At 38.0% G+C, this 27,314-nt stretch overlaps 4 protein-coding genes across 12 annotated transcripts in view; 2 read left to right on the top strand and 2 right to left on the bottom strand.

Annotated features, from left to right (window-relative positions):
• The window catches only part of LOC110182722 (Gustatory receptor 39a), a 5,204-nt gene extending 4,801 nt beyond the window's left edge, over positions 1-403 (top strand). For both annotated transcript variants that reach the window (XM_020950822.2, XM_086837266.1), the window contains exon 4: positions 36-403. In XM_020950822.2, coding sequence (XP_020806481.2) covers positions 36-122 — 87 coding nt within the window. In that variant the 3' untranslated portion in view covers positions 123-403. The remainder of the gene's footprint in view (positions 1-35) is intronic.
• Positions 1-12,971, bottom strand: part of Mondo (MLX interacting protein mondo) — a 26,835-nt gene extending 13,864 nt beyond the window's left edge. The window contains exons 1-5 of one of the 7 annotated variants that reach the window (XM_086837250.1): positions 12,844-12,971; positions 11,108-11,793; positions 7,463-7,569; positions 3,931-4,004; positions 144-260 (exon numbers count right to left, since the gene is read on the bottom strand). In XM_086837250.1, coding sequence (XP_086693376.1) covers positions 144-260; positions 3,931-4,004; positions 7,463-7,569; positions 11,108-11,598 — 789 coding nt within the window. In that variant the 5' untranslated portion in view covers positions 11,599-11,793; positions 12,844-12,971. Of the gene's footprint in view, positions 1-143; positions 261-500; positions 634-3,930; positions 4,005-7,462; positions 7,570-11,107 lie in introns of those variants that run through there. The other 6 variants (XM_086837249.1, XM_086837247.1, XM_086837251.1 and 3 more) reach the window with 6 other exon arrangements.
• A 243-nt stretch (positions 12,972-13,214) lies between these two features.
• crc (bZIP transcription factor crc) lies at positions 13,215-23,028 on the top strand. Of its 2 annotated transcripts, XM_020950836.2 has the most exons (5): positions 13,215-13,378; positions 14,382-14,687; positions 14,748-14,858; positions 21,586-21,860; positions 21,922-23,028. In XM_020950836.2, the coding sequence occupies exons 2-5, from the start codon at positions 14,513-14,515 to the stop codon at positions 22,486-22,488; spliced, it is 1,128 nt and encodes a 375-aa protein (XP_020806495.2). In that variant the 5' UTR covers positions 13,215-13,378; positions 14,382-14,512; the 3' UTR covers positions 22,489-23,028. The 2 variants fall into 2 exon arrangements, with proteins under 2 accessions (XP_020806495.2, XP_020806496.2); XM_020950837.2 differs by lacking the exons at positions 13,215-13,378; positions 14,382-14,687; positions 14,748-14,858 and adding an exon at positions 17,303-18,896.
• Positions 13,816-27,314, bottom strand: part of LOC110180591 (uncharacterized) — a 29,487-nt gene continuing 15,988 nt past the window's right edge. The window contains exon 3 of the mRNA XM_086837265.1: positions 13,816-16,552. Coding sequence (XP_086693391.1) covers positions 16,470-16,552 — 83 coding nt within the window. The 3' untranslated portion in view covers positions 13,816-16,469. The remainder of the gene's footprint in view (positions 16,553-27,314) is intronic.

Genomic DNA, 27,314 nt, shown 5'->3' on the forward strand with positions numbered 1-27,314 from the left:
TATTAGTCAATAATTGTACTATTTTCATTTGATAGCTCTTCACCGCCATCTTCACATACATGGTCATATTGGTACAGTTCAAGGAAATGGAAAACACCACCAAGTCTATTAACAAGTTTTAATGAAACATATTTGTAACTTACCGAGTCGTAGGTTAAGCAGCCCGTAGCCTTGGATTTATAATTTTTGCGCCATTTTCTGTACTCAGCCTTGATCACGGCTGAATGACGTTTCCAGTACTTGCCCTCGAGTACTACGGTCTGTGTGGGGTACATGGAAAAGAGAGGGCAGCCGAGAGATAAGTGATAAAGGAGGAGATGGAAGCTAGAGGAGCGTGTGTACCCACCGAAACCTTGTTAATTTCCTAATCAAAAGCAAATATATACTATATATACTAACTTAATTATGATTAAGCGTAATCTACACTCCCGCCAAGATAACCAAATGGGGAGAGGTAGCGTTCCCGTTCCCATTCCCATTCCCTGGGAAGCGATCTGTACCTTACACATTTCACCATCAACTATTCCGGAATCGTGCTCCTCAAATCGCACTCGATATAACCGGGAAGCTCTATTAATATAACATTTAAACTATAATGCTAACATTCGTGGACTTGTGCTAACTTGGCTGAGTGAAAACAGCTTGTAAACTTGATAAGATAAATCTTTTACTGGGTACAGAGTCAAGTTTGAGCTCTACGATAAGGTGCTTGGTATCTACCTGGGCAGGTGGAGAAAAAGGGGGAAACAATGGGTTTTGTTTAACATTATGTTGTTGTTTAAATCACAGCCGATTGCAAAGCTATAAAATGGGCGTGTTCGGACCTCGAGAGGCTCTGCCTCCAGTAATTTATTTTAGGCAAAGGAATGTACGAAGATAAGCTCAATTAAAGATATCTTTTTAGAGGTGAGAATTTCCAACACAAAGACAGGGTTTGGAGTGTTGTTCCTAATTATTAGATTTACTTAAACTACCTAAAAAATGCTAAATAAAATGGCATATAATAGTCACTAAACTAAAGTAGTTATATACATAGTTCTTTACTTCTTTGAAGGGAAGTTTTAGCATATAAATTCTTCTCAGATGCATCATTTCAAAATATAGCAAGTTCTAATAAACATCCAAACAATAATTATTCATAGTGACGTCATTTCAATTAAATTTCAAATAGAACAAAGAGCATAAATGAATTTTTGCCTTAAAAGTTCTATAAAATCGCTCTCCCTCTGACATAAGTTGTTTACTTAGCTTTCAAATTTATGGCACTTTACCATAAATTGATGAAAGAAAATTTCCAAGTGAGATTACTTTGAGTTAACTGTTCAAAGAAACATTCAGAACTATGATAAGAGTCTCTACAAATTAGTCATCAAAGATTTAAAGACCTATTACCTAATGTTTTATACAATTTCAATGCTACTTTTGAACCAAATACAATCTATAAAAGAAAGCTACCCACAAGGTCACGGAAAACAATCTAAAGGTATTAGCTATGTTTTATAGATTCCTAGCGAAAGTGACCAAACGATAAGTGATAATGATTGTACATTATGGTACTTAAATTGAATCTCAGTCTATAAATAAAAAGTGCCCCGCCGATAGGTTAATGATAGGCTAAAAATATCTCCCATCCGAACGCCGCGTCGCTCTTATCACGTGCTGCTGGCGAGGGTTCGGTACGGGGATGAGGGTACTGGTACTATTGGGGATCTGGGTGGGACCACACCAAGACCAGACCAGACCAGGGGTCCATTCCATATCAGTCAGTCAATGGCGCACGACAATCGCGCGACGATCACGCCGCGATCGAGTGATGTCTTCCTCTCCAGATGGGTGCAACCACCCAACACCCACCACCCACCACCCACCAGGAATGAGGTTTCGGTGGGTCGCGGCTAGTTGAGTATTTTTCTTTTCTTTTTTTTTGGTGATAACTAAATGAGGAGATCCCCGTCAACCGTTCGAGGCGTGCGCCACATTCCCCAAAAGTACTTGGGTTTTATGATTGCGGATGGTACGATGCGGTTTCGAGTGCCTTAGAAGTTCTAATTAATGACTAACACTAGTTCTTTGTATTTTAATAAAAAATGCTAGTAATGCTTATTGAACAATCTTTCTGCCAATAGTATTTAGTAGGTTTCTTTACAGTAACTTCCATAACTAGTAAGGATATTTTCTTTTAAAATATCAAGGAAATTATTTACCTTAACGAAATACAGAATAATACATTAGATTCTCTTTGTAAAAATTTGCTGATGAGTTTACGTGGGGGAAAGCAAAAAGAACGATCTATGTATGATCTGTCATATCACCGAGTTTTGATTAATGTATATTAAATTAATTAGATTTAACCTCGAGTTGACAAAAAAAAAATTTGTAACCTCGACTATTATATTAATACTTCTTCATTAAACTAAATTGATATTATTTTAACAAAGTTGTTCCCGAGGATCTGTGGACTCTTTTCATATGTTAAACAACTCATATTGAACTGAATATTCTTGAAAAAAAGTTTAGATATACGTTAAAAGCTGAATTTTAAAGACTCAAGAGTTCAAGTCTATGGTTTATGGTGGTTAAGCATTTAAAAGATATTGAATATAAATATTTAAATGTTTAAAATTACATATCATTTAAATTAATGAATTGAAAACTATATGACCTATAGGACTACAAAATAAAGTACACACAAGAAAGAAAGCTAACTTCGGCACGCCGAAATTTATATACCCTTGCAGATAGAACTTCTATGAATAGGAATCCATACAATATATATTATATATATTTGTGTTAAAAAACAATGAAGTAATACCTGCTTTCATTTCATTCACCTATACATATTATATTTGCAGTTTTATATTCACAGATTTGCATTTTTCCTCTACATCAAACGATCGTTTGTATGGCACCTACATATAAGATAGTCGTAGATAAATCGTCCGATTTTCATGAAATTTGACACAAAATTTAAGACTAATATAAAATCGCTATACCTTAAATTTGATGAAAATCAGCTGAAAACTGAAAAAGTTATAAATTTAATTGTATTATTAATTTCTCGATCGTTCCTATGGGAGCTATTTGATATAGTAGTCTGATTTTCATAAAATTTTACACAAAATTGTAGAGTATAGTAAAATGGCTATATCTAAAATTTGATCCAATTCTATTGAAAACTGAAAAAGTTAAACATTTTTTTGTAAAAATTTTCCGATCATTCCTATGGCAGCTATATGATATAGTCGTCCGATCCGGCCCGTACCGACATATATACGAGTGAGAGTATATAGAAGGCTAACTACAAAGTTTCATTCAGATAGCTTCAAAACTGAGAGACTAATTTGCGTAGAAACGGACAGACGGACATGGCTAGATCGACTCGGCTGTTGATCCTGATCAAGAATATATATACTTTATATAGTCGGAGGTGCCTCCTTCACTGCGTTGCAAACTTCTGAATGAAATTATAATACCCTGCAAGGGTATACAAATGAGGTAGTGTGTACGTGTTATTCGTACTATAGGACAGAATCAGATTGTGAAAGCATCTCATATAAATAAGGTGTAAATTGCTTCTATTCATTTTTAGCTTTAAACTCTTAATAGTGGTTAAGTTTACAGAATTAATAAATACAAAATTTAATAATGACCCCTAAAATCAACAACATTAAAGCTAAACTTATATTTCAATTACTTGCGAACTTTTAAACGTTTCTAATGGATTTGCACCTAAAACTTATGACTCACCTTTCTCCAAACGTTTCAATTTATTTGTAGATTTTTTCTAGATTTTTTTAAGCACATTCACCTAACAATTGGTATTTGCGTAATGTGTTTATTTTTTTTCGTTGATGTCTAATCGATTACCTGACTAACTGAACACATTTCCCACTTATTTAGCACTACGTTCACTTGACAGTTGATACTTACTTGAGGATTACTATGTATGTCAACGTCCAGCGGCGATGCGAATTGACACACCGGGGTTCTGCGCTTTTGTATGACTGCAAAAAAATGGAAAATACACAAACACACAGTTTAGTACGGAGAACACTCCAAAAAAAAAAAGCAAAATAAAAAGTGATAAGATTCTATGGAGAGGTACATAGATAGAGAATAGAGAGTTCCCCAGAGATGACAACAGCGACCAGGAACACGTGTGGCAGAGGCACTGCCTCTTCTCAACGGGTTACTGCGAGAATTCTGACGTAGCTGCCAACTTAACAATGCAAACATCAATTAAATCCCTGTTCACAAATAGCCATATAAAACACCGCCATGAGAGAGAGATTCACAAAAACCTAGGCACTCTAATCTATTTACGAAAGTACCTGCCCTTACGATCTTACTAAGGGTATTTTTGGTTTAATTTTAACTGGGAATATTTGAAGGAAATATATTTATTTATATTTAATGTACTTAATAGAAAACCTACTTTATTTAATATTTATTTTTTCCTATTACATTTCTTACATAATTAATTTATTCATATTCTAAATATGATTTTAAAAGAAATTCCTATGCTTTGTGAGAGCTACAGGTAATTTTTTCGTTTAATAATATTCTACCTAACAATGCTAAAGTAATGTAGATTTATTTTTGGAGAGACAACCCATAAACGGCCGAATTTTTCCACAGACATTTATAAATTGATAAAAGAGTTAGTCTGCCTGGGAATTTCCAAAACCATTTGTGTTGTCTGAGTTTTGCTTGACGTGTTAAAACGTGCGGTTACTGGAGATATCAACCTAACTTAATTAGTACAACAGATTCATTATAGCAAACAAAAACGAGAAACTTGATGTTAAGTTATTAGGTTAAGTGTGGAGTTACACTGTTTTTTATACCCTTTCAGGGTATTCTAATTGTAGCCAAAAGCTTGTAACGCATTGAAGGAGTCATTTCCGACCCTATAAACCATATATATTCTTGATTAGAATCAACAGCCGAATCGATCTAGACATGTCCGGTCAATAAATAAATTTTTGAAATTTTTTTCAAAATTTGAAAATTTTATAAGGAGTTACATCATTAAAATTTACAAAAATTGGCCAAAATTTTAATTTCCTAAAATTTAAAATTGAGTATGCAGATTTATTAACCTAATAAAAATTAACATAGGAAAGCTTTCCAAATTAAAATTAATGCTTTTTTGGCTTAGCTATGAGATTTTTAAGCTTTGATATTACGAAAAATAAAATGGTCATATAAAAATATCGATTCCAAGAATGCAAATATTTTAAGCTTAGTTAAGATCGATATCCGATCCTTTAATTCGATTGAAAGTTCAAAGTATACAAAAATCCCTCTAAGATTAAAAGGCATTTAGGCAAGTCTGAGTCACAAAACAAATAAAATCAACCTAAAACATAGAGCAACTAGAATTATATCTCAATTTTAAACACTAATAAAACCCAAAGATTTATCAACTGATGTAATAGCTTAAAATGTATCCAATGATAGCTAGACAATTGCAGAGAATAAAATATAAACAATTGTGTATGTTCCTTATAAATAAACATGAAATTTTCCATTTGCCTCCGTTGTCGCTGACATCTATTAGAGCACAGAGATAATCGCTTGACGCGATGGCTTGTAAAGCAGCGCTGCCCCGGCCGTTCTGATGATGTAACGGAAAATTTTACGAAAATAATATCAGCAGCAGAAGCAGAAGCAGTAAGAGGTAGCAAACTTGGCAGCCGGCAGCCAAAATCAGATCGAACTGTGCGCGTTTCTTTCTGAATTTCACCTCCTTTGACTGGGAAACCGACTTTGACTACGGCAAGGTGCTAATCAATGGAACACTTCAGACTAACCGCGACATCTGCGCCACAATTCGGACCATGGGAAAACTCCGGGTCTGTCTAGACGAGCAAGTACTACAACTAACGAAGTCAAGGAAATCATACTATGTTCCCGTCTCTTAATTAGGCAGCAGTAGCAGGCCCAAAAACAAATCCCATGAAATTCAAATGAAATGACAATCGGCGGCACAGAGAGAGTCCAGACTCTGATAAGGGGGACGCCCGGAGCTGATAACAAAGCCGAGTCGTGGAGAAACGAGGGCAGCCAAAGCGTTGCCGCCTGGCAACGTCGGTCATCCGGACATCCCTCTCATCCAGTGGAGGTGTACCTCATCCCCCCAGTATGTCCGAGCATCTGCCACAAACCAGTTGACAACTCTCTCAGGCTTCACAGCTCCACCATTGGCATTAGCAGCTCGTTATTTGGCGTGAGCGGGAAGGCAGATAGCTTGTCGCCATTGCTGTCTCCGTCGCTGTGCTTTAAAAGCTTGAGCCTATCGCTACCGCTCTGCGATTCGCTCACCTAAACGCTCCGCATTGTATTCTGCTCGCTGGGGCTTTTGCACGTGCCGCGCTTTTCAAGGAAATAAACATTAAAGTGGCCTATACTTTGGTTTGGAATATTTTACCAATGCCGATCGCGGTCAATCGCAGAACCAATGCCAATAGCAAACATGTGGAAAACTTCTGCCGAGTGGCGTCTTAAGTGGCCTAACTAAGTGTTTGGGGGAAGGGGTCATTCCTATCTCAGATTGTTTACATTGGAAAACAAATTATTGGCACTCGGTTGATTAGATATTTTGGGGGTGAAATCAAGTCATATTTAAATGTGATTCAATTAAGTATTTAATAATGTACTGCCACCTTTATTTGCATAGATTAGAGACAGGAATAAACAAAGTTGTTTATCATTCCAACTTAACACTTGCTCTTCTATGCGATACATTGCAGTTCGATTGGAAATTCAATACTTAGTTAAGATAATAATATTAACAACTGGAGACTCAAACTATCAAAAGATTCTTATTACCCAAAGTAAACAAATATAAATTTAAACAAGAAATTCAAGTGCGGCAAACCTATTTGGAAATAACGAATCAACTAAGACCAAAGCCTAAGTAACCTATTTTAAAGATACTTAATATGCATCCTTTTTTTAAGATTTGGGTACTTACTAAACAAGAACTACTTCAGATACAATTATAATAAATTATAAAAACTTTTGAATATTTTGTAATTCTAATTCAAAACATTAAATCAAATATATTGTGCTCTAAGATCTCAAAAGTTTAAACTTCAATTCTAAATGTCTTATAAAAAATTAGGATCCCTTAAAACCTTCTTAAGTATGTATTAATCTACAAAATAAAAACTCTTTTATTTAAAATAGTAATTTAGCAATTGATGATTTGGCTATATGTGCTCACTAACGTTAAAAATATTTTAAAGAATCCTAGAAATCTAACTTCAACACTTCATTGATATATGAACATTCCAAATCTGCGCTGTAATAAATTCTAAATGCAAAAGCCATAAAATTGCATTGCACATACTTAGCTGTTTAAATGCTTGCGCTTATTTATTACTTAATTTGAAAACCCGCAGAAATTAATTTCCCACTCAAAAGAATTGATTCACGATCTAAAAATATAACTCACATTGCATATGCCAGCAGCGCCAGATGACATTGTTGAGACGGATTTTGTCCTTCCAACGCAGTCGCACACCTTTGAAATGATTCCATTTGGGGGAGGTGAGTTTTTGACTGTAATAAAAACAAAGTAAACATAAGAAGTAATGTTTAAAAGTATTCATTATTCCCCACAGTAAGCAAATACGGAAAGAAATCTCCCCCGAATATGATATAGTCCTATCTGCCAAAAGGTATCAGTTTACAATTAATCGATTTATTTATAAATATATAAACATTGCGCAGATTGTGGTCTAAAAATAAAAAGACCCCTAACCCCAGCAAGGGCGCTATCTCTGGGAAATCAGCCTGTTTGTGCACATCTGTGTGCATGAAAATATATTTAACAACAACTGTCATAATCCTGCTTTCCCAATCAAGTATTCCCCAGCTCAGAGGATTATCGAATGGCTTTGCTTTTGGCCAAGAACAATTAGGGGATATATATATTACTATGTGAATGCGATATAATAAACAACCAGCAATCATTTTCAGCCATATAACCGATATGTGGTTGTTGTTTATACTGTTGATTTACCATTGTTATTGTTTGTGCTATTATCATAGCTGATGAGTCAGTAGAAATTATTAAGCAAACATCAGGTAAATACCTGTCAGTTGCTGCCGCCATTCTCGGGGAGGGAGCATTGAATTGCACAACCGAGAGCTCTTAACCCGCATTCCCATGTGGAGGAGGTGGTAGAGTTCCCTCCCTCCATCATGCCAATACCTCACTATCTAGTGACGTTATTACTGGGTCTATGATTAACTTCCTGTATTGACAATCATATAACACGAGGGGCATTGGCACAAATCCAGTTTTCGCACTCTCCCCAAAATGTGCCAAATTCTATGGGAGGGATATAATAATTCCAATTCTGCGTCACCAAATGGCCACCCCCTCTCTGTCTGCGGCATTTAAGGCATAAATCTCTCGAATATGTCTACATTTTAAATGCCTGCATTTGTATTCGGGTTAATGGAATTGTAAATTTTTGGATTTCGTCTGGCTCGAAAAACGAGTTATCAAAGTTGGTCGCCCAGACACATATTGTTAGGGAACTAATCAGGTATTAACTAGGGAACATATGATATTTTTTATTATCCCAAGGAGCTAAGCAGTTTAATATAAATACAATTTAATATTTAACAAGAAAGAAATTTAACTTCGTGATAAATAATAATTGAAATAAAATAATTGCCCTCTTTGAATTATTTATACATTTTTATATGACAATTTTTATAGAAAATCGATGTTTAAAATACTCTTAACTAAGCCAGAAATAATTAATTTTAATTCAGAAACCATTCTTATGCTAGTTTTTATTAGATTAATAACTTTGCTTACTAAATATAAAATTAAAAAAATATTAAAATTTTTGTCGATTTTTTATAATTTTAACGATGTAACCCCTTATCGTTTTTTGAAATTTTTAAAAAAATTTCGAAAATTTTTTTTTTTTATCAGACATTGCTATATCGATTCGGCTGTTGATGCTGATCAAGAATATATATGGTTTATAGGGTCAAAAATGATTCATTCACTGCTTGGCAAGCTTCTGAACAAAATTATAATACCCTTGAAAGGGTACACAATTTTATTAGAGTTATTTCTGGAGAGGGCATTCAAGAATCGGTTTTCATATTGGATTTTGATACTACACGAACTTGTTTTTTTTTATAACAATGCAAGCACTGATTTAAACAGGTTGTTGGGCAGGCAATTCCCTGAATTTTGCATTAGGAAAAGGCGCCAAGTATATTTTGATTTAAGTATCTCTTCACTTTTAACACAAACTATATACTATACTATACTATACTAAATATCCCTCCAATGTCTCTATAATCTAAACGCTTTTAGTAACACCTCTTAGTTTGCACTTAACTAATCTGACGAGTTGTTGGGGGCCCGTTCAGGTTTAATAACTATTCTTTCAACCCACGACTGCTTTTGCCGCGCTATTTGGGCATTATCTAATAGCAGAATATTACCCCACCGCGCAGTTTGTTTAGCAAAGGCAATAACAACAATTAGCGAAATAAAACAAAACAAAACTGAATGAAAGTCCTGTATAAATGCTGCCGCTGATAAGCGCCATCGCTCACAGTACTTCTGACTGATAAGGCCAAAGGGTCTCATAAAAATCGTTACACCGCTGGCCAGGCAGACGAATTAACAGCAAAAGAAGCTGAAATCGGAAGGCGTACCAAAAAAATAAAAAAGTACCGGCTACATGAGTTAAAAATAGATCGAATAGACGAAAGCGTCTCATACGATTTTTGGCGATGACTAAACAGCTCCGTGAACCAAATATGGTAGACTTGAAATGCCAATAACAATAATGGAACAAGAACTTGATCAGGTAGATACCTAGTAACTATTACTAGGCTTGTAAAGTGAATATTATTTACAGTGTACATTTTATAGATTGAAAGATACAACCATAATAACAAAGATAGTTCTCTATGGGTGTTTTTAAAATACGGAAAATATATATAATATGGTTTTATAATGTATTCTTCTTTGCTTTAAATGTTTTAATTAGAGCTGTGATAAATACTTCGTAGTGAGAGATCCGCTTTGGGAAGTTTGCTATCATTAAACTATTTATGATGATTAATTTGTGGTCACCAAAAAAGATTTTTAAAAAGCATAAAAAAAATGCAATATAGCACAAAAGGGACCCGATTAGCATATTTTCACTTGACGCTTGCAATGCAGCTTTAATTCCCAACAATAATAATAATAATTCTTAGAAATTACAAGGGTATTTAAATTTCTTATAGAATGTAAAAAAGGATTCAAATTAAAAAATATTGGGCTGTCATTAATTATATTTTAAATATCAATAGCACATAAATTGTCTGTAATTTATGCTCCTAATTTCATTTTAATTTTCTAAATAAATTTAATCAAATCGAACCCGATCTATTTCATTCATTAAATATTCATGATTATTTTTTTGTAATTTATGTAGTAAAATTCGAAACCTAATTTTGTTAAATTATTAAATACGAAAAGTTTTAGATTCCTAATAATATTATCTAATTTAAAAGTGGGAACAGATATTATTGTTTTTAAAAGACTATCCAAAAAGTATTTTTGCTGATTACAAAAACTAACCAAGTAATATAAATCGAAACCGAATTGAATGTAAAGAATTAAATTCAAATAGTTGGCATTTTATTCGGCGCCCTATATGCGCCAATTGGCTGTGCCAGGTACAAATACACGTACTCAGGTGAATGTGGCCCGGAATCACTCCGATATCATTGGGCCCATTACTCTGGTATTATTTTCGCGATGATTGCGCTGGCGTTTGCAGAAATGGGAGAAGCACCGTCCCGCTAAAGGGGGAGGGGCGGGAGGAAGGTGGACGAGCGATTAAGGCGAAGTTTGGGGTCCAAAGTAACCCGAGCAGCGACGTCGCGTCGCAACATGTGCCGCGATTATGCGACCGAAGCAGCGGTCCCAGCTTTTTGGTTGCTGGATTTTCGTTGGCCAGTTTTATTTTTTATTTCGGCTATCACGCGCGGAACGCGTGAACGAGCGGGAAACTACATTTCTTTCTTTCGTTTTTCTTTATGCGGGCACGTGTCCCAGCAGACTCACCTGTAGGCAAGGTTCATGCACTTGAAGAGCTTGGTCAACGAGGTCTCGATCTCCAGATGGGAGGTGATCAGGCCCATGCTGCTCTCGTCGCCCTCCTGGTCCATCCGGTTGAAGTGGGCCACCGTCTGGGGCACATACAGCTGGACATCGCGACAGGTGTTGGCCGGTTCGCCCGTCTTGTCCAGACTAGGGTCCTCGGGATCAAGCATCTTCACCTCGCCGTCATCCTCGAGGTCGTCCTGCGCCTCCTCGGCCTCAAAGTGCGACACCATGAACTGGCCAGAGTGTATGGATTCACGCTCCGACTCGGCAGCGGCGGCTGCTGCCGCTCCAGTGCCTCCAGTTCCATATTGCAGGTGCGGGAAGATGGCTTGCTGCGGGATTTGCTGCGGGATCAGCTGTGGCTGCTGCTGCTGCTGCGGAAGTGACTGCTGCTGGTGGGGAAACATCTGGCTTGTGCGTTGATAGCTCTCGTATTTGTTCAGCATCATTTTTGGGGGACGAATTCGAGGGGATGTCTATGCAAATACTTCACTCTTGCCTTTTATTGGTCGTGACGGGGCACATTTAATGGTTTTTTAATGTCTCTCTGGCAATTAACTACTGGCACTGGCCCTTTTTCCGACTGGCTGGGGTTTTTCCATCGCTCCGAAAGCGGCTCGCGGGTCAAATGGTAGCTGATAGCGCTGAGATTGGTACGAAAATATTTATCGTGATTTACTGGACATTAGCACAATTATTAATAAACACACTAAAGCGAGCTGTTGGTCACTAATTAAATTGCTAATTGGTGCGGTTCCTTAACGAATCAATCGTTGATTTGATAGCGACACCTTGCGTTTTCCTAGCTTTCCGCGATACCTACACCTGGTCCGCTTGGCGGCTTTTTCGACCAACAACACGCCCCGCTTTTGCCGTTAACTGCGTCACAACGAAGCACACAATAATAACAATATTAATCGCGAGCGTAGGAGCACCGGAGGGGGACTGGGACGGAGACGTGGACGTCAGAGAGCGAGACGTCAGTAGTCGCGCTTCTTCTTACCGCGCGGGCAATTGCTGATAATGGAAACTCAATTGCTGGGCGATCGACAAAACGCTCGAGAGCACGCGCGGTTCGGCTTGTGGCAAGCGGTGGGAGGCGGAAAAGATTGGCGGTGTGAAAAGAACGAGCGGTTCCATTCCATTCCACAAACGGAACTGATCGAAGAACCGAGCTGGAAAGCGGGCGAAACCTGTGCGGCGCGCACACAACCAAAACAATGAACAGCTGACGCGGGTTTTCTCTCTCTCTTTTGCGCTCCCCTTTGCTTATCAGCACGGGAATGAAGGAATGCGAGGAAGAGCGAGCGAGCTGGCACACGCACACACCCATACACCCATGCAGAGGCCCAAACAAAGGTGCCTCTAGTTGGCTTCCTGCGGAAAAACAAAACAAACCAGGAACTTGGGCTTGCGATTCCCTTCTCCAACCTTGGGCGCTCAAAATTCCAGTTTCCGCGCTCCGGGTGCCACAAGCGTTTGCACTTTTGACCTCTGGGACTCTGCCTCCGTTTTTCTATTGCCTATTTTCTGTGCCCACACACACACGCGCACTCAGCGTTGGGGGCGCAACTGCAGCTGCCCCCAAGAAAGCCGAGGAGTTCGCACCCAACACACCCACAACGCACTGGGCACAGAGACGCATCGACGACGCACACACGCGCACTTGCAAAGCTGCTACGTAGTTTAATTACACTTTAACACATATTAAGTAAATGCGAGGAGCGAGCCCTCGCCCTCCCACGGTTGTCAAGGTATCGTTTGGCTGATAAACACCAAAAGGGCCTAAAAATGGCCGACGTGAGGCGCAATTGTGAGAGACTATCGGTAGGCGAAAAATATCGTTCATATTTCCCATCCTCAACAAAGGGAATCATTTTGTGAACGCATTTATATTAGATTAAAAGTGGATAATTTAGAACTCTCGGCCTTTACTGAGTTAGAGGGCATTTTTTGCACCCAGTTTCTCAATAAGTGAAATCGATGTATCGCCTCTGCAACACGACAATAGTATCGATATCGACATCGACTTTCTTCCAGCTCTAACGAATCTATCGGTATCGTCATTATCGTTCCAAATGAAACGCAAAAAAGTTCAATATTTACTTCCTTCAGCGATTTCGGCATTTATATTGACGTAAAGATGGCTCTATAGATTGTGCGCAAGCAAATCAACCTGCACCTAGGTGCCCCAACACACAACAAAATGGAAACGTATAAAAAGCAAACGTAAGTAACCCAAAATCGAATGTTCGAACGCTAATTTCGCAATGTCTGTCACTTACACACACTGCCGCACTTTGGCGTTGCACCGTTTCTGTTGCTGCAAGCATGTGTGTGTGTGGGCTTGTACGGATTCTCGTTTAGGCCACAATGCAGTGTTAACGTGGCATATACAGTTACCAATTCCAGTCCAAATCCAAGGCAATGGGGCATGCAACCAGGTAGAGAAATTGGCTGACGCAATAGCTGCCTGGAGTTGGGTAATCCGCGTTGCAACTTGCAGCACGTGTGAGAGTTGGGAGATGAGTCATGCAACAGTGGGCTCTCCTTACAACAACCAGCACACGATTTCTCCGAACCATCACTGTTGCACCACCTGCAACGCATTTCCTTTGTTCGCTTTCGCTGGAATAGAGAGTTATTGTATGTCCGATCATGGGAAATTGCTTTTCCACCTAAACAGAAATATTTATTGTGTTTAATTTTTGTTTTTTTTTATATTTGATATTTGTAATTATTACTTTCTAAATAATTTTAGATAATAGATAAAGCCGGGATACTGTTATTCTGTATATTGTTGAATTTTTAAATGTTTCTGGATTAAATCTTTAAGTAGAGTGCTAAAGTGAATAGTTTGAAATATATTTAATTTTGATATGTGTATCCGATCGCAAACTATAAAACTAAAGTTTGGGTGACACACACACCGACGTATTAGGGCAGGCCCACGGACATGCTCGGCTAGCGATTAGATATGAGCGTCTGAAGTTTAAGTTCAAAATTTGATTTTCACATTATTCCGTTGAATTTGGTCAGAATTCGGGGTCTGAAGGGGTGACGACAGCTTATCAGCATGACGATGCACGCGATTCTGCTTCATTCGCGTCTTCGGAGGGGGCTTAGTGCACATCAAACAGTGCGGGCCATGCAAGTAATGCTCAGTAATAGTGTAACAAGGCTTCACCTGGTGAACTCTGATTGTGATTCGTCTTTTTGCAATCTATTTCAGCGCCATCATGGCATCCTCACAACAACAACAAGCACAGCAACAACAACAACCCATTGCATTATTCAGTCCGGACTTTTCTCTCGCATCCCAAAGTATATCACCTGTAACTTTTGATTTTAACAACTTTGAATATGGACGCAACATCATTTCAACAAACCATGGAGAGCTTGCAGCTGCCCAAGGAGCTTTACTGGGACCTCAAGCTGGAGCCGCAGTCCCCAACATCGGCGGCGGCATCCTCCGATCTGTTCGCGCTCACTGAGCCAACAGATGCCGAGTGGTTGTATGACGATAACTTTGCAAATGGTCTGTGCTTAATGATTGCTATTATAGGATAGAGAATTAAAGTTTTCCGGTATCTTGCAGGCATTTCACTTATTGGCAACGGCGAAGATCTGACCCTGGACGAGGCAGCTTCACTTGAACTGCTCAGCGATGAGGAGCTCGTTGTGGAGATCTTTGATCTGAAGGATGAAGGTAAGTTTTTTGAGCAGGCCTAGAAAAGCAAAGTGTGTAAAATTCTCCACTAGAACTAAATATAGTAAATTTTTAGTAAATTTTAGATATTAGCATTGACAAAAATATGCTATTATTTAAAAACAAAAACAAGTTAACTTTAAAGCTGAATCATAGGTTTTTCATATTAATAATAACCTTATCACTTCTTGCCTTCTTTTCATTTATTTCAATTACTTTCCAAAGGCTAGGGAACTCGAAACAATAATATATGCATAGGTCTATAAAAAGATGAATTATTCAGCAATTGCCAAAATAAAACTCCTAAATAAACCGCCTTATCAACGAAATTCGTAATCTATAAAAAACTGAATCAAACCAAAAGGCAATAGTATACAAAATAAAAACAAGAAATCACTTCAGAGACAAAATATATAAAAATTAAAAATGCAGTTGAACTTTGAACGTCTGCAAAACGCGCTCATCAGGTTTCTGTTTCTCGAGACAATATTACAATTCGCTTGTTATCTAATTTGTTTGCTTTGTTGTTTTCTATTCACTTTAACGCACTTTTCTGTCTGATTCGTTAAGGGGCACGCCAATGAAATCGTTTTGGCCAAACAAAAACAATCGAAATATTTCCGAAACGAGACGAAAAATGTTCCCCCTCCAGACAGTTGAAGTTGGTAAACCGGATTGTGGTTCGCTTTGTTTTCGTTGGCGTATTCGCTGGTATCTTGGTCAGCATTAAGTTTAGCAGCTTGTTGTTTTGTTGCTTATTTTCACTGCGCTCGTTATAATAATTGTTTATAAACGCGGCCCACAAGCCACCAGTACTGGCCAATTGCATGGAAGCTATAAAGGCCGAGAGCGAAGAAAAGAGCAATGAAATTGGAAGCAGTTTCTGAGCCTTTCGCTTCGATTGATCACGCGCCAAATGAATGATCATTGGATCTCTCTTCGATGCTCTCTTTGAAATACTCTTCCCACTCTTGTTTTGAACTCTAAGAGAATCTCGCAGATAACAGCTGCTTGTGTTTGCTATTTCGTATAAGAATTGTTTCAATTCTTGGCATAGCTGAGCTCTCACCTCCTCCTTTCGGCCGCCCGAACAACTTCAAACCATTCAAATTGCCAACATGCTCGTAATGTTGGCCTGAAGGTTAATCGCTTTTCGGTTCTGGTTTGTGTGAAAATGTAAACCAGAAACTTAACCTGCAGATAAGTTCACGGATTTATCAACTTGTGCGATCATTGAACCATTTGACGCAGTTATGGTATGGACATTTTTACGGTATTCTTGCTCATAAAACATATCCTGAGTATTTTTAAGCAGGACAGAGGAAACTTCTTTGTTTCAAAATGCAAATTTAACCTCTGGTGGACGTGCCCTCCATTTTGGTAATGTCTTCTCTTTGGGGCTTGGCCAGCAGCTGTGAGATGGCTAAAAATATCTTTAATCCGGGGAAGAGAGCGAGAACTTACAAATATATCTCTTGGGCCCAACATATGTACATATATCCGTTTGGGCTGTAATAAGTAAACAAATGGTTTATTATTACGGAAGTCACTATATACCACAGTTGCTATGGGCTGCAGGCGGACTTCAGTCTGATTTCCATGCTGTGCAGGTTAAACCGAGTTCAATGCACATCGCACACCACCTGAGACTTGAGAAGTGTCAAATTCCTGGGAGCAGGGGGCGGGGTGTGAATCTAGAAAGATTTAATTTCTTATAGCTACTTACTTATATGTGCAAATCGGTGGGTTCGATTGCGGGCGCGAGAGTTGGGGGTGATTGACTGTATACAACATTAAGACACAGTTGATAATAATGCTATTTAAGAAAAAAACAAGCACTTAAAGCCCCCTCACCAGGAACAGTGGTACTATATAATTTCTTGATATGATAGGTATATAATCCTTACATTTTGGATAATTATGGTTTAATACTATCGGTCAAAAAACAACAGGAAAGCTTTCTTAACTAATCCCAAATCCTCAGGAGTATTTCAAGCATTTTGATTTAGGATCCTTTTTAAATATTCTGAAGATGAATTTTAAGAAGAAAACCTACGAATTTTTATCAACTAAAGTTCCTTAATAGTGCGAAATATCATTTGTGAATATAAAGAGATTGTCAAAAATCTAAACATAATTCCTAAACAATTTGTCTTTTTTTAGGAATTATATGATATCAATGTAATATATTTTTTTATATTGTCTGTAATGATAAGCAATATTTATTGATATTTTAAATTTGTATGTATCAAACAAAGATATTTTCGATCAGTAATTGATCCCAATATTTTTGTCTATATATTAAATTAGGCTTTTCTTTGCCATTCACAATCCTAGCTTACTTTTAATGTTGAGAGGCATTATTATATTTTCTTTATAGTTATGTTTACTAGTTCGTTTTTTAAATAAGACTTACTTATATCTAAAATCTTCTTGGAATAATTAGCAGCTTCCTGCTTAAATGAGAAAGTATTACTTCAAAAATCAAAACGGAAGTACTCCAACCTCTTGAAGGTTCGAATGCATCTTAAGTTTGGCCAGAGCTTTGCCCATTTCCGCTCCACTGTGCCCGAGTTCGTTCGTCTCGGCTCGACCTGACTCGTGCCGCTGCGCTCGCGGGCTGGCTTGTGGCTGCTGATAGCATCTCGGGCTGGGAGCAAACAACAAGAGATTGATCTGGTTGCAGGGCCCGAACTTGTTGTGCGCTCTTAGCTCCCCAGTTCTCTCTGTGGAGCGCTCCCGCTGGGGGCCAGTTGGCCAAGCAAAAACCTCACTCGCTCCGCGATTGGAACTCAGTTGAAATCGTTACCTCAGTCCGCGAACGTTCGGATCGAAACTCGGCTTTGACTGCGATCGCACCGCTCTGCTCTGCCCCGCCCATCGCCTCGTCGCCGTCTTGGACAACACAAAGAAAACTGCCCAAAGCGAACGGATACAATAACAAATACGCGGAGCAGCACAAACACACGTCTTGGCGTTTTCGAAACGCAAAAAAAAGACGAAAAGGAAAACATTTTTAAAATTTATTTTGTTTCAATCAATACGCCCCAAGGAGCACACATTTTTTAATGGTTCTGATAAGGAAGGTGTGGTGCAACAGCAAGAACAAATCGAAGCAGTTTTTCTAAACTGCATACGGAATCGGAGGAAGTGAAACTAAGGCCCTTGCCCCATCACCTTCAGCAACGGCGCCAAAGAAAACGAAGCGAGTTCGCTTGAGGAGATTGGCAGCTGTGCAGCACTATATGTAGCCAGCCAGAAGAAGGAGCAGACTGGACATCCCAGCCAAGAGACACACGCGATACCCTGAACATTCGAGTCCAGGCGTTAAGGACTTTGTGAGCATGATACCACACTGTGGATACCGTTACATGTGGAACCGTGAAATTGTGATCAATTCGCAAAAGTTGGTGAAACGACGCTAAGCAAGCAGACTGTCCACCGAAGCTGTCCACCACATTGCGGCAGCAGTTGAGTCCCACGGACAGGCATACAGGATATCGAACAGGAGTCGAGGGACAGACAGACACAGACACAGATCAGATTTTCCGCTCTGGAAACTTATAAGATACTTTCTGCCACGTGTTGAGTTATTGAGTTATTTTCCATTACTTGTATATTGATTGTTTTGTTACGCTATTTACTCGGCCTAAGTGCTGGACCAACAGTGTGGTTCTCCATTCAAAATTGACTCTGTGATTTTTTTACCCCCTCTTCTATTGCGATTATTTCAATATATATATATCATATCATTATTTACGAAGCGCATCTCGTTAACACTTAGCAATCTTAGGTTCTTGTCTAATTCTAGGTACATTGATTTTTGATCAATATTAGTTAAGGTTCTTTTGACAATTAACTTGTTTAGTTTAGTTTAAATATCCCATATACTAGACGTTACTTTATTACTCTTCTTCTACTGCCCGTACTTTTACTCGATCGAAACTTGAGAGACGATTGACCTTACAACATACATTCCAACATCACGATTCACTGCTGCCGCAAAAATGAGTACATATATATTTATGCAAGCCTATGGTTAGTATGGAGTTTAAATATGATTGGTTCTGTATCTTTATAAGTAGATATTTGTTATCCTTTGGGAAGTTATTTTATAAGTATATGAGGATAGTCTCAGAATCTACTCTGCATAAATCCTTTCCCTATAACTATAGTAATAATAATTCTACATTTTATTTGCATTAGCACTCTGGCATCTTTATGTTCGAGTTGCTTCGGTCTGACCCACTGCATCTTATCATGTCTGGTCACTTATCTCTACGAGGGGAGCAGCAACCACAGGGCAGTGATACGTGATGGAACACATCTCTCTTTCACTGACTTGACTGCACACTGTGGAGAGATGTGACTGTCCAGCTCACTTTTTGGGCAAACTCTGGGCTGGGGTGGTGATGGCTGCTCCTTGATGACTTTCCGGTCGAGCGGGTTTTAACGCCAACTTGCTGGCTGCTTCGTACTTCTTTCATTGTCTCGTTTTGATCGCTTTCAGTTCAATATTTATAAAATTCATTTGCATATTATGACTGGACTTGTACTCTTCGGGTTGCCCATGTTTTTGTTTCATGTTTTTGGGGCGCGACTTGTGAAAATAACAAATATTTTCCCATCTTTCACAAACACTGAGCGAACAAACAAAAAGTAATCACCTCAGCTAAGACTAGACAATTCTAGATTTTGTTCTAGCATAGATAACCTCCAATACGATCTTTATTTAGACCTTTATAACCTTGACCTAATAACTATGTGCGAAAACATATGACAAAAGGATTTTCCAATCGAGTCATTCCAAATGAGAAAATGTTATTCCACTTTACAAACAATTAAATATGGGAATTTTACATTCTGTTCCTTGTAGATCCCCAGAAATCTTGCATTGTTTTTTCCTAGGCAAACTAAACCAAGTTTCATTGCACATTTATTCGTCGACGAAGGCATTTTGTGCGCCAAGGTTGTTGCTAATCATGTTCCCATTAATTATTAATACTTACATATATATTTTTTTCAAACGATTGTGCTCGGACTGACGTACTATAGTCCCGGTCGTTTTTGTGCGATATTTGCGAATTGACAACGACGTCCGCACTCGATTTAATCGCTCTATTTGCTTTTACTTTATGGAGGAGTCGGGGTAAGACTTAAAGGAAGAATAAAACTTGATTTAAAACAAAGAAAGATCATAGGACTCTAAAATAATTGATTATTCAATTGACAGAACATAGAGCCTAAAAAGGTGTTTCAATAGATAATATTAAGGTGCATAATCCGACCCACAATGATCACATCAATTCCTATTTATGTCCATTTTTGCAATTAGCAACAATCTGGAAGGTACGAGTGTTACAATAAAATGAATACAACAATTTAATATTGTAATAAACCAGGGCTAGGCGTGGCAACGACAGTTTCTAATGCGAGATTTTTATGTAAATCAATTAATGCAGTTACAGTTTGCTCTGCTTTTACGTATGCAAGCGCAGCTGCTTGCAAGGAGATTGCTATATGGTTGGGAGGTACAGGGAGGAACAGATTGATCGGCGGGAAAACTTGTTATGTTAATGGAGAATCGAGCTTGGGGAGAAGTGATTGTGACTGGCCCCAGCCCAAGGTGTCGCTGGGTCAATTTTACAAGCCAAACAGGTGTTGCCACAATACTTCTCGAAGGTTGTAACGCCACCTCAGACACTGGGGAAAACTCTCTCCTCGTGATTTGGCTGTCGACCATCAACGAATTTATCAAATAATCAAAACCATCGATGATGTCGTCGAACTTAGTTCTCTTCAATAAAAGCGAATTGAAAACAACTGGAAATCAAGCGTGTATATGGAGGGGAAAATATGCCACAATCAATATGCAAATGTTTACTAGAACGAGATGCGAGCGTTCGCCGCGCGTCCTTCACTTCAATGGAAATAAGTTTCAATTGAGAGTGTGGAAAAATATAGAAAACAACATATAACTTTTGTCGGAACTACGACGCATTTGTCACTTAATAGACGGAGGGGGAAGTAACAAAAGGAAGTTGACAAGAAAAATGGTAGATCAAGATATATAATATGTAATAACTAAAGATAACCACGAGGCTTGTGATATTCATGAGATAAAAATATAAGCTAGTTTTCTTTAGATTATGAAGTAGAGGTCGTTAATGGGTTGATTATTAACCCTTTTGGGCATTTCACTCATTGAGCGATCGACTAGCTTTAAATAGTATCTTTCTTTTGACTTGTTTTTTACATTTTCTCTCACCCAATTGTATTCAAATAGACGAAATGCTACGAAAACGAATCTCACTCCTTCACTATTATTGTTTGTTGTTGCTGTGATTTTCCAAGAGCCCAAGAGAGGACAGATAAGTCCTCCCCCTAGGAAGCTTCAAGAAAGTTATAGAGCTGGAAGATCTAGGACATTCCTTAGATTCCGTTTCTAATCAAGTTTACGGGTAACCTGCATACCGAAAACTTGCAGTGAAACAAGAAACTAGCAAGCTCTTTTATATAGTCTTATAATAGTCGCTAATAATCTAATAAATTATTGTGTAGAAAGCTCAATAAGACACCTTGTTAAGGTCCAGTTCAAGTATAAGTTATTGCATTAAGTTCAATTAAGTCAAGTTAACTTATAAAATGTACATAATAATGTTTCAATTCCTTCTTATTTGTTATAATGTCCTCTTTTTAACATTTGTTCTTATTCGTCATCCCGTAGAATGCCTCCTGGACCAAAAGGCTCCTCTAAACTGCATCGATTATGAGACAAACAGCTATCAGCCCAACATCGATGTGGTCAGCCAGCCGATAATTCCCGTAACCAAAGTACAATTCCCTGAATCCTCTACTGCTTCTCTGGTTGCTGCCAACGAGTATCAGCTCGGAGATTCTCCATCTCTGATCCTGCAGCAATTGACACCACCGCAATCACCGCCCCAATTTGATGTCTACAAACAGCCCGAGCCCGTGCTCGTCAAAGCCGAGCAAAAGGTGGTAAGTTATACCCAAAGCTGTTTAAAGAAAGCCTTACTTAGGTAAACTCTTATTGTTACAGCAATGCTACACACCCGATGCTGCTCACGCAGCCACCTTCAACTTCAACAACTGGGTGGGCGGCAGCGAAATTGCCCGAGAGATTCAGCTGGTCGATGATATTGTCAACATGCGAGCTAAGGAGCTTGAGTTCTTCAATGACGACTGCGAATCTCAGGCCTCTTCCTCGCTGGACAGCAGCACCAGCAGCAGCGGCGGCAGTGGAGTGAGCGGCAGCATTGCCGATGCGGACGAAGAGTGGCTTCCAGAGCCGATCAGCAGCAACAGCTCCTCACCAGCCCACACGTTCGTGGAGGCCGAAAAGGTGGCAGTGCAAAGCCCAAAGAAGCGTACTCGCACCTACGGGCGCGGCGTCGAGGATCGCAAGATTAGGAAAAAGGAGCAGAACAAAAATGCAGCCACGCGTTACCGCCAGAAGAAGAAGCTCGAAATGGAGAATGTTCTGGGCGAGGAGCAGGTGCTGTCGCAGGAGAACGAAGAGCTGCGCCGCACTCTGCGGGAGCGTCGCAATGAGATGCGCTATTTGCGCCAGCTGATACGCGAATTCTACCAGGAGCGCAAACGCTAGGCTTTCCCATGTCTTACCTTTAAGTTTTAATGTCTCTTTTGCAAAGTTATAGTTATCGTTAAGCCCCAAGCTTGCCCCCAGTCCCACAACAACACCACAACTTTCTGTAATACACAAATTAACATTCACCAAAAGTTCACCAACAATCAGAAATAATAACAATGTATGCAGCCAGTCTTGGTCCCCATTTTTTGGCACTAATGACGAGTCCTCGTACTCCGAATTTCTCCTTGCCGGTGGGTGCCAATGACTAACTGACATCCAGAGCAGCATAGGCCAATGTGTCGCTTTACTGAGACACCATAATTTGTATAATCAAAAACCCCAAATGAAAACCTTTTTAAGTTGCATAAATTATTTATAAACGAATTACCCTCTGCTGCGGCTGCTGTACATTATTATGCATGCTTTTATTTTTGGACATTGGTTAGAATCTTGACAAAATAGATTTACTTTAATGTTTCTTTCTTAATAAAACGTATACAGAATATTATTCAACATATGTATCAGCAATAAATCAAAAGGGTTTTCAAAAAAAAATACTATTTTTTGGGTGTTTATTTACGAACATGACTCTAAGTTTCTTTTTTCAGACAAAACAAAGCATTAAGAGGATAACAGGATTAATACTCATATCTCAGGAATAGAGTAGATGTGGAGAAAGGCATACATATTCCAATACAATATTAATATCGTAATCATATTTATAGCCTTACATGGTATTCTAATTTTAGTCAGAAGCATGTAAACCTGTGAAGGAATCGTTTCCGACCGCATAAATCATATATATTCTTGATCAGCATTAAAATCCAAATCGTTCAAGCCATGTAAAAAATACAATTTTGAATTTTTTCAAAAATTTAAAATTTTATAAGGGGTTACATCATTAAAATTGTCAAAATTTAACAACAAATTGATTTTTTTGAATTTGAAAACTGAGTATTCAGATTTGTTAATCTACTAAAAACTAGCATAGAACAGCTTTCCGAATTAAAATGAATGATTTTTTGGCTTAGTTATGAGATTTTAAAACTATGACTTTCGGACAAAATTGTCTGTTTTTATACCATTTTGCAGGTTTTTATGATTTTAGTCAAAAACTGACCAGAGCACCAAGAAACGCACTATGCAGATTTGTTAGTGCAATGAAAACTAGTACAGAAGAGCATTCCGAATTAAAATTAATGCAGTTTTGGCTTAATTATGATATCCAAAAAACTTTGATTTAAAAAAAAAATTGTCTGTTTTTATACCTTTTTGGAGAGTTTGATTTAAGTCAGAAGCTTGAAATGTAATGAAGGAGTCATTTCCGACCCTATAAACCATATATATTTTTGATCAGTATCAACAGCCCAGTCGTTCTAGCCATGCCCGGTCAAGAAATAAATTTTTGTCATTTTTCCGAAAATTGAAAATTTTATAAGGGGTTACATCATTAAAATTGTCAAAATTTAACAACAAATTGAATTTTTTGAATTTGAAAACTGAGTATGCAGATTTGATAATCTACTAAAAACTAGTATAGAACAGCTTTCCGAATTAAAATGAATGATTTTTTGGCTTAGTTATGAGTTTTTTAAACTATTATTTTTAGGAAAAATTGTCTGTTTTTATACCTTTTTGCTGATTTTTATGGTTTTATTCAAAAACTGAAAATAGCATCAACAAACGCAGTATGCAGGGTTGTTAGTGCTATAAAAACCTGCACAGAAAAGCTTTCCGAATCAAAATTAATGCTATTTTGGCTTAATTATAATGTTCGGAAAACTCCGATTATTTAAGAAAATTGTCTGTTTTTATACCTTTTTGCAGAGTAAAGCTTCAGTCAGAAGATTAAAACGCAGTGAAGGAGTCATTTCCGACCCTATAAACTATATATATTCTTGATCAGCATCAACAGCCCAGTCGTTCTAGCCATGCCCGGTCAAGAAATAAAGTTTTGTCATTTTTCCGAAAATTTAAAATTTTATAAGGGGTTACATCATTAAAATTGTCAAAATTTAACAACAAATTGAATTTTTTGAATTTGAAAACTGAGTATGCAGATTTGATAATCTACTAAAAACTAGTATAGAACAGCTTTCCGAATTAAAATGAATGATTTTTTGGCTTAGTTATGAGTTTTTTAAACTATTATTTTTAGGAAAAATTGTCTGTTTTTATACCTTTTTGCAGGTTATTATAATTTTAGTCAGAAACTTATAACAGCATCAACAAACGCAGTATGCAGGGTTGTTAGTGCTATAAAAACCTGCACAGAAAAGCTTTCCGAATCAAAATTAATGCTATTTTGGCTTAATTATGATGTTCGGAAAACTCCGATTATTTAAGAAAATTGTCTGTTTTTATACCTTTTTAAAGAATATAATTTAAGTCGGAAGCTTAAAACTAAGTGAAGGAGTCATTTCTGACCCTATAAACCATATATATTCTTGATCAGCATCAACAGCCCAGTTGTTCTAGCCATGCCCGGTCAAGAAATAAATTTTTGTCATTTTTCCGAAAATTGAAAATTTTATAAGGGGTTACATCATTAAAATTGTCAAAATTTAACAACAAATTGAATTTTTTGAATTTGAAAACTGAGTATGCAGATTTGATAATCTACTAAAAACTAGTATAGAACAGCTTTCCGAATTAAAATTAATCATTTTTTGGCTTAGTTATGAGTTTTTTAAAACTATGATTTTTAGGAAAAATTTTCTGTTTTTATACCTTTTTGCAGATTTTTATGGTTTTATTCAAAAACTGACAATAGCATCAACAAACGCAGTATGCAGGGTTGTTAGTGCTATAAAAACCTGCACAGAAAAGCTTTCCGAATCAAAATTAATGCTCTTTTAGCTTAATTATGATGTTCGGAAAACTCCGATTATTTAAGAAAATTGTCTGTTTTTATACCTTTTTGCAGAGTAAAGCTTCAGTCAGAAGATTAAAACGCAGTGAAGGAGTCATTTCCGACCCTATAAACTATATATATTCTTGATCAGCATCAACAGCCCAGTCGTTCTGGCCATGTCCGGTCAAGAAATAAATTTTGGTAATTTTTCCGAAAATTGAAAATTTTATAAAGGGTTACATCATTAAAATTGTCAAAATTTAACAACAAATTGAATTTTTTGAATTTGAAAACTGAGTATGCAGATTTGATAATCTATTAAAAACTAGTATAGAACAGCTTCCGAATTAAAATTAATAAAGTTTTGGCTTAGTTATGAGATTTTTAAAATTTGATTTGTCGCATAAAATTGTCATATAATAATATCTATATATATTCAAAGATATTCAATCCTATAATTTAATTACAAACTGCAACAGTTTATATACTTTGGCTTTCCAAAGTTAGTTTTCTATATTGTTTTCTGTATTTTAGCTTTGTAAAATATTAAAAACGAAAACTTTTTATCAAATTTCAAGTAGATACCATTAAATTAACTCATATTTACTTATTCCCAACTGATTAAATCGTTCAGTTTAAAAGTTATCGACTGAGATTAAACTTCGCTAATATGCAATTAACAAGTTTTTGTAAAAGCCAATCCACTGGATCTTGTCAATCCGGCTTCCGTACTCCATGTGGGGCGTGGAGGGTGACAATTAAAGTGACTCCACTAAGTGGAGCACTGGCATAGTATAAGCGGATTATGATTATGTCTACGTACATATACTATGCATATGTGGGAGTTGCTGGCGCCAAGAGCCTGGCCCTTGGTAAAGGTGCATTAAAATTGAATCAGAGAATGCCAATTAATTGGGGAAATTGCAAAAGCTGAGAAAATAGCCAAAGATGGAGATTGATGCACTCGAAATTGTAACACGGGGGGAGTCGAGTCGGAAGCTGGGAGCAGGGGAGTCGTCGGTCGAGTTGGGAAACCAAAACAATACAATTTCTCAATGCCCGCACCGAGACTGTGATTGGGGTTGGGATATGGGAATCGGCATGGCCTGCTCTGGGATTTGCACGCCAGGACATTTTGACTGATGAGCCGGCGACGTGAGAGCCACACGACTTGCCTTGGCTCCACTGCCTGGCTGGCTTCTGCTACCCACCATTTTCACTACTAAACTAAATTTTCCACATCGTTAATTTATATTAATATGATTTCTGTGTCAACGGTCGATGCGCTTGCCGTCTAGAGCTCGCCTCCGATGTCGCCGTGTCCTGGGCTCTCTCCGTGCTCCTAGCTCCCAGCTCCCAGCTCCCAGTTCCCAGCTCCGATGTCGCCAATGTCGACTCCCGTCGCGTATGACATGGCGGCAGCGACGCCCATGGAGGTCGCCGGCGCAATATTTATCTAAATTGTTATTTTTTCACACTCACGCAGTTCAATGAATTCGTGAAAATTACGTTTGGGACTTTGTGTTTGCTCTAGCCGCCGCCATCCAAAGCCATCCGACCCCTCGCCGGCGACACTCTTCGATTCTGCCGAGTGACTCTTTAAGCGCTTGGTTAAGTATATTGGCATAAAATTCAATTTTCCTCCTTTTGTGTTAATCCTGTTATTAGCTCCCGTCCGCCATCAGAATCCTTTTTGTTCGCTCCCTTTAAATGCCAGCCCGGGCATTGAGGAAGCATCGGAGTTTCGCGTCTGGCGGCGGGTCGGAAAATCATCAGATTTTCTGATGAATGGCTTTCCTGAAGCCTAGACTGTGTTTGGGATCGATTTTAAGGGACATATTTGGGCTACATTTTAAAGGGGGGATTTATTTTCATTTGATTATTTGTATTGGGCCGACTTGCGGTTCATCTTGATGCCTTAGACGAAGGTTTGTACCAGCTAAAGCTAACTAAAGTCAGGATATAAGTTGGCACTTGATGCCTGTAC

Source organism: Drosophila serrata, unplaced genomic scaffold, assembly GCF_035046125.1.
Source record: "Drosophila serrata isolate PLE 108 unplaced genomic scaffold, ASM3504612v1 contig_302, whole genome shotgun sequence".
In the NCBI taxonomy this organism is placed as follows: domain Eukaryota; kingdom Metazoa; phylum Arthropoda; class Insecta; order Diptera; family Drosophilidae; genus Drosophila; species Drosophila serrata.

What these genes read in the sequence shown, in the direction of transcription:
- crc (XM_020950836.2), top strand. Translation starts at nt 14,513, where the DNA reads ATGGACGCAACATCATTTCAACAAACCATGGAGAGCTTGCAGCTGCCC. An exon ending in TGACGATAACTTTGCAAATG is followed by an intron (nt 14,688 to 14,747) that starts GTCTGTGCTTAA and finishes GGTATCTTGCAG; the next exon opens with GCATTTCACTTATTGGCAAC. An exon ending in TCAAAGCCGAGCAAAAGGTG is followed by an intron (nt 21,861 to 21,921) that starts GTAAGTTATACC and finishes TTATTGTTACAG; the next exon opens with CAATGCTACACACCCGATGC.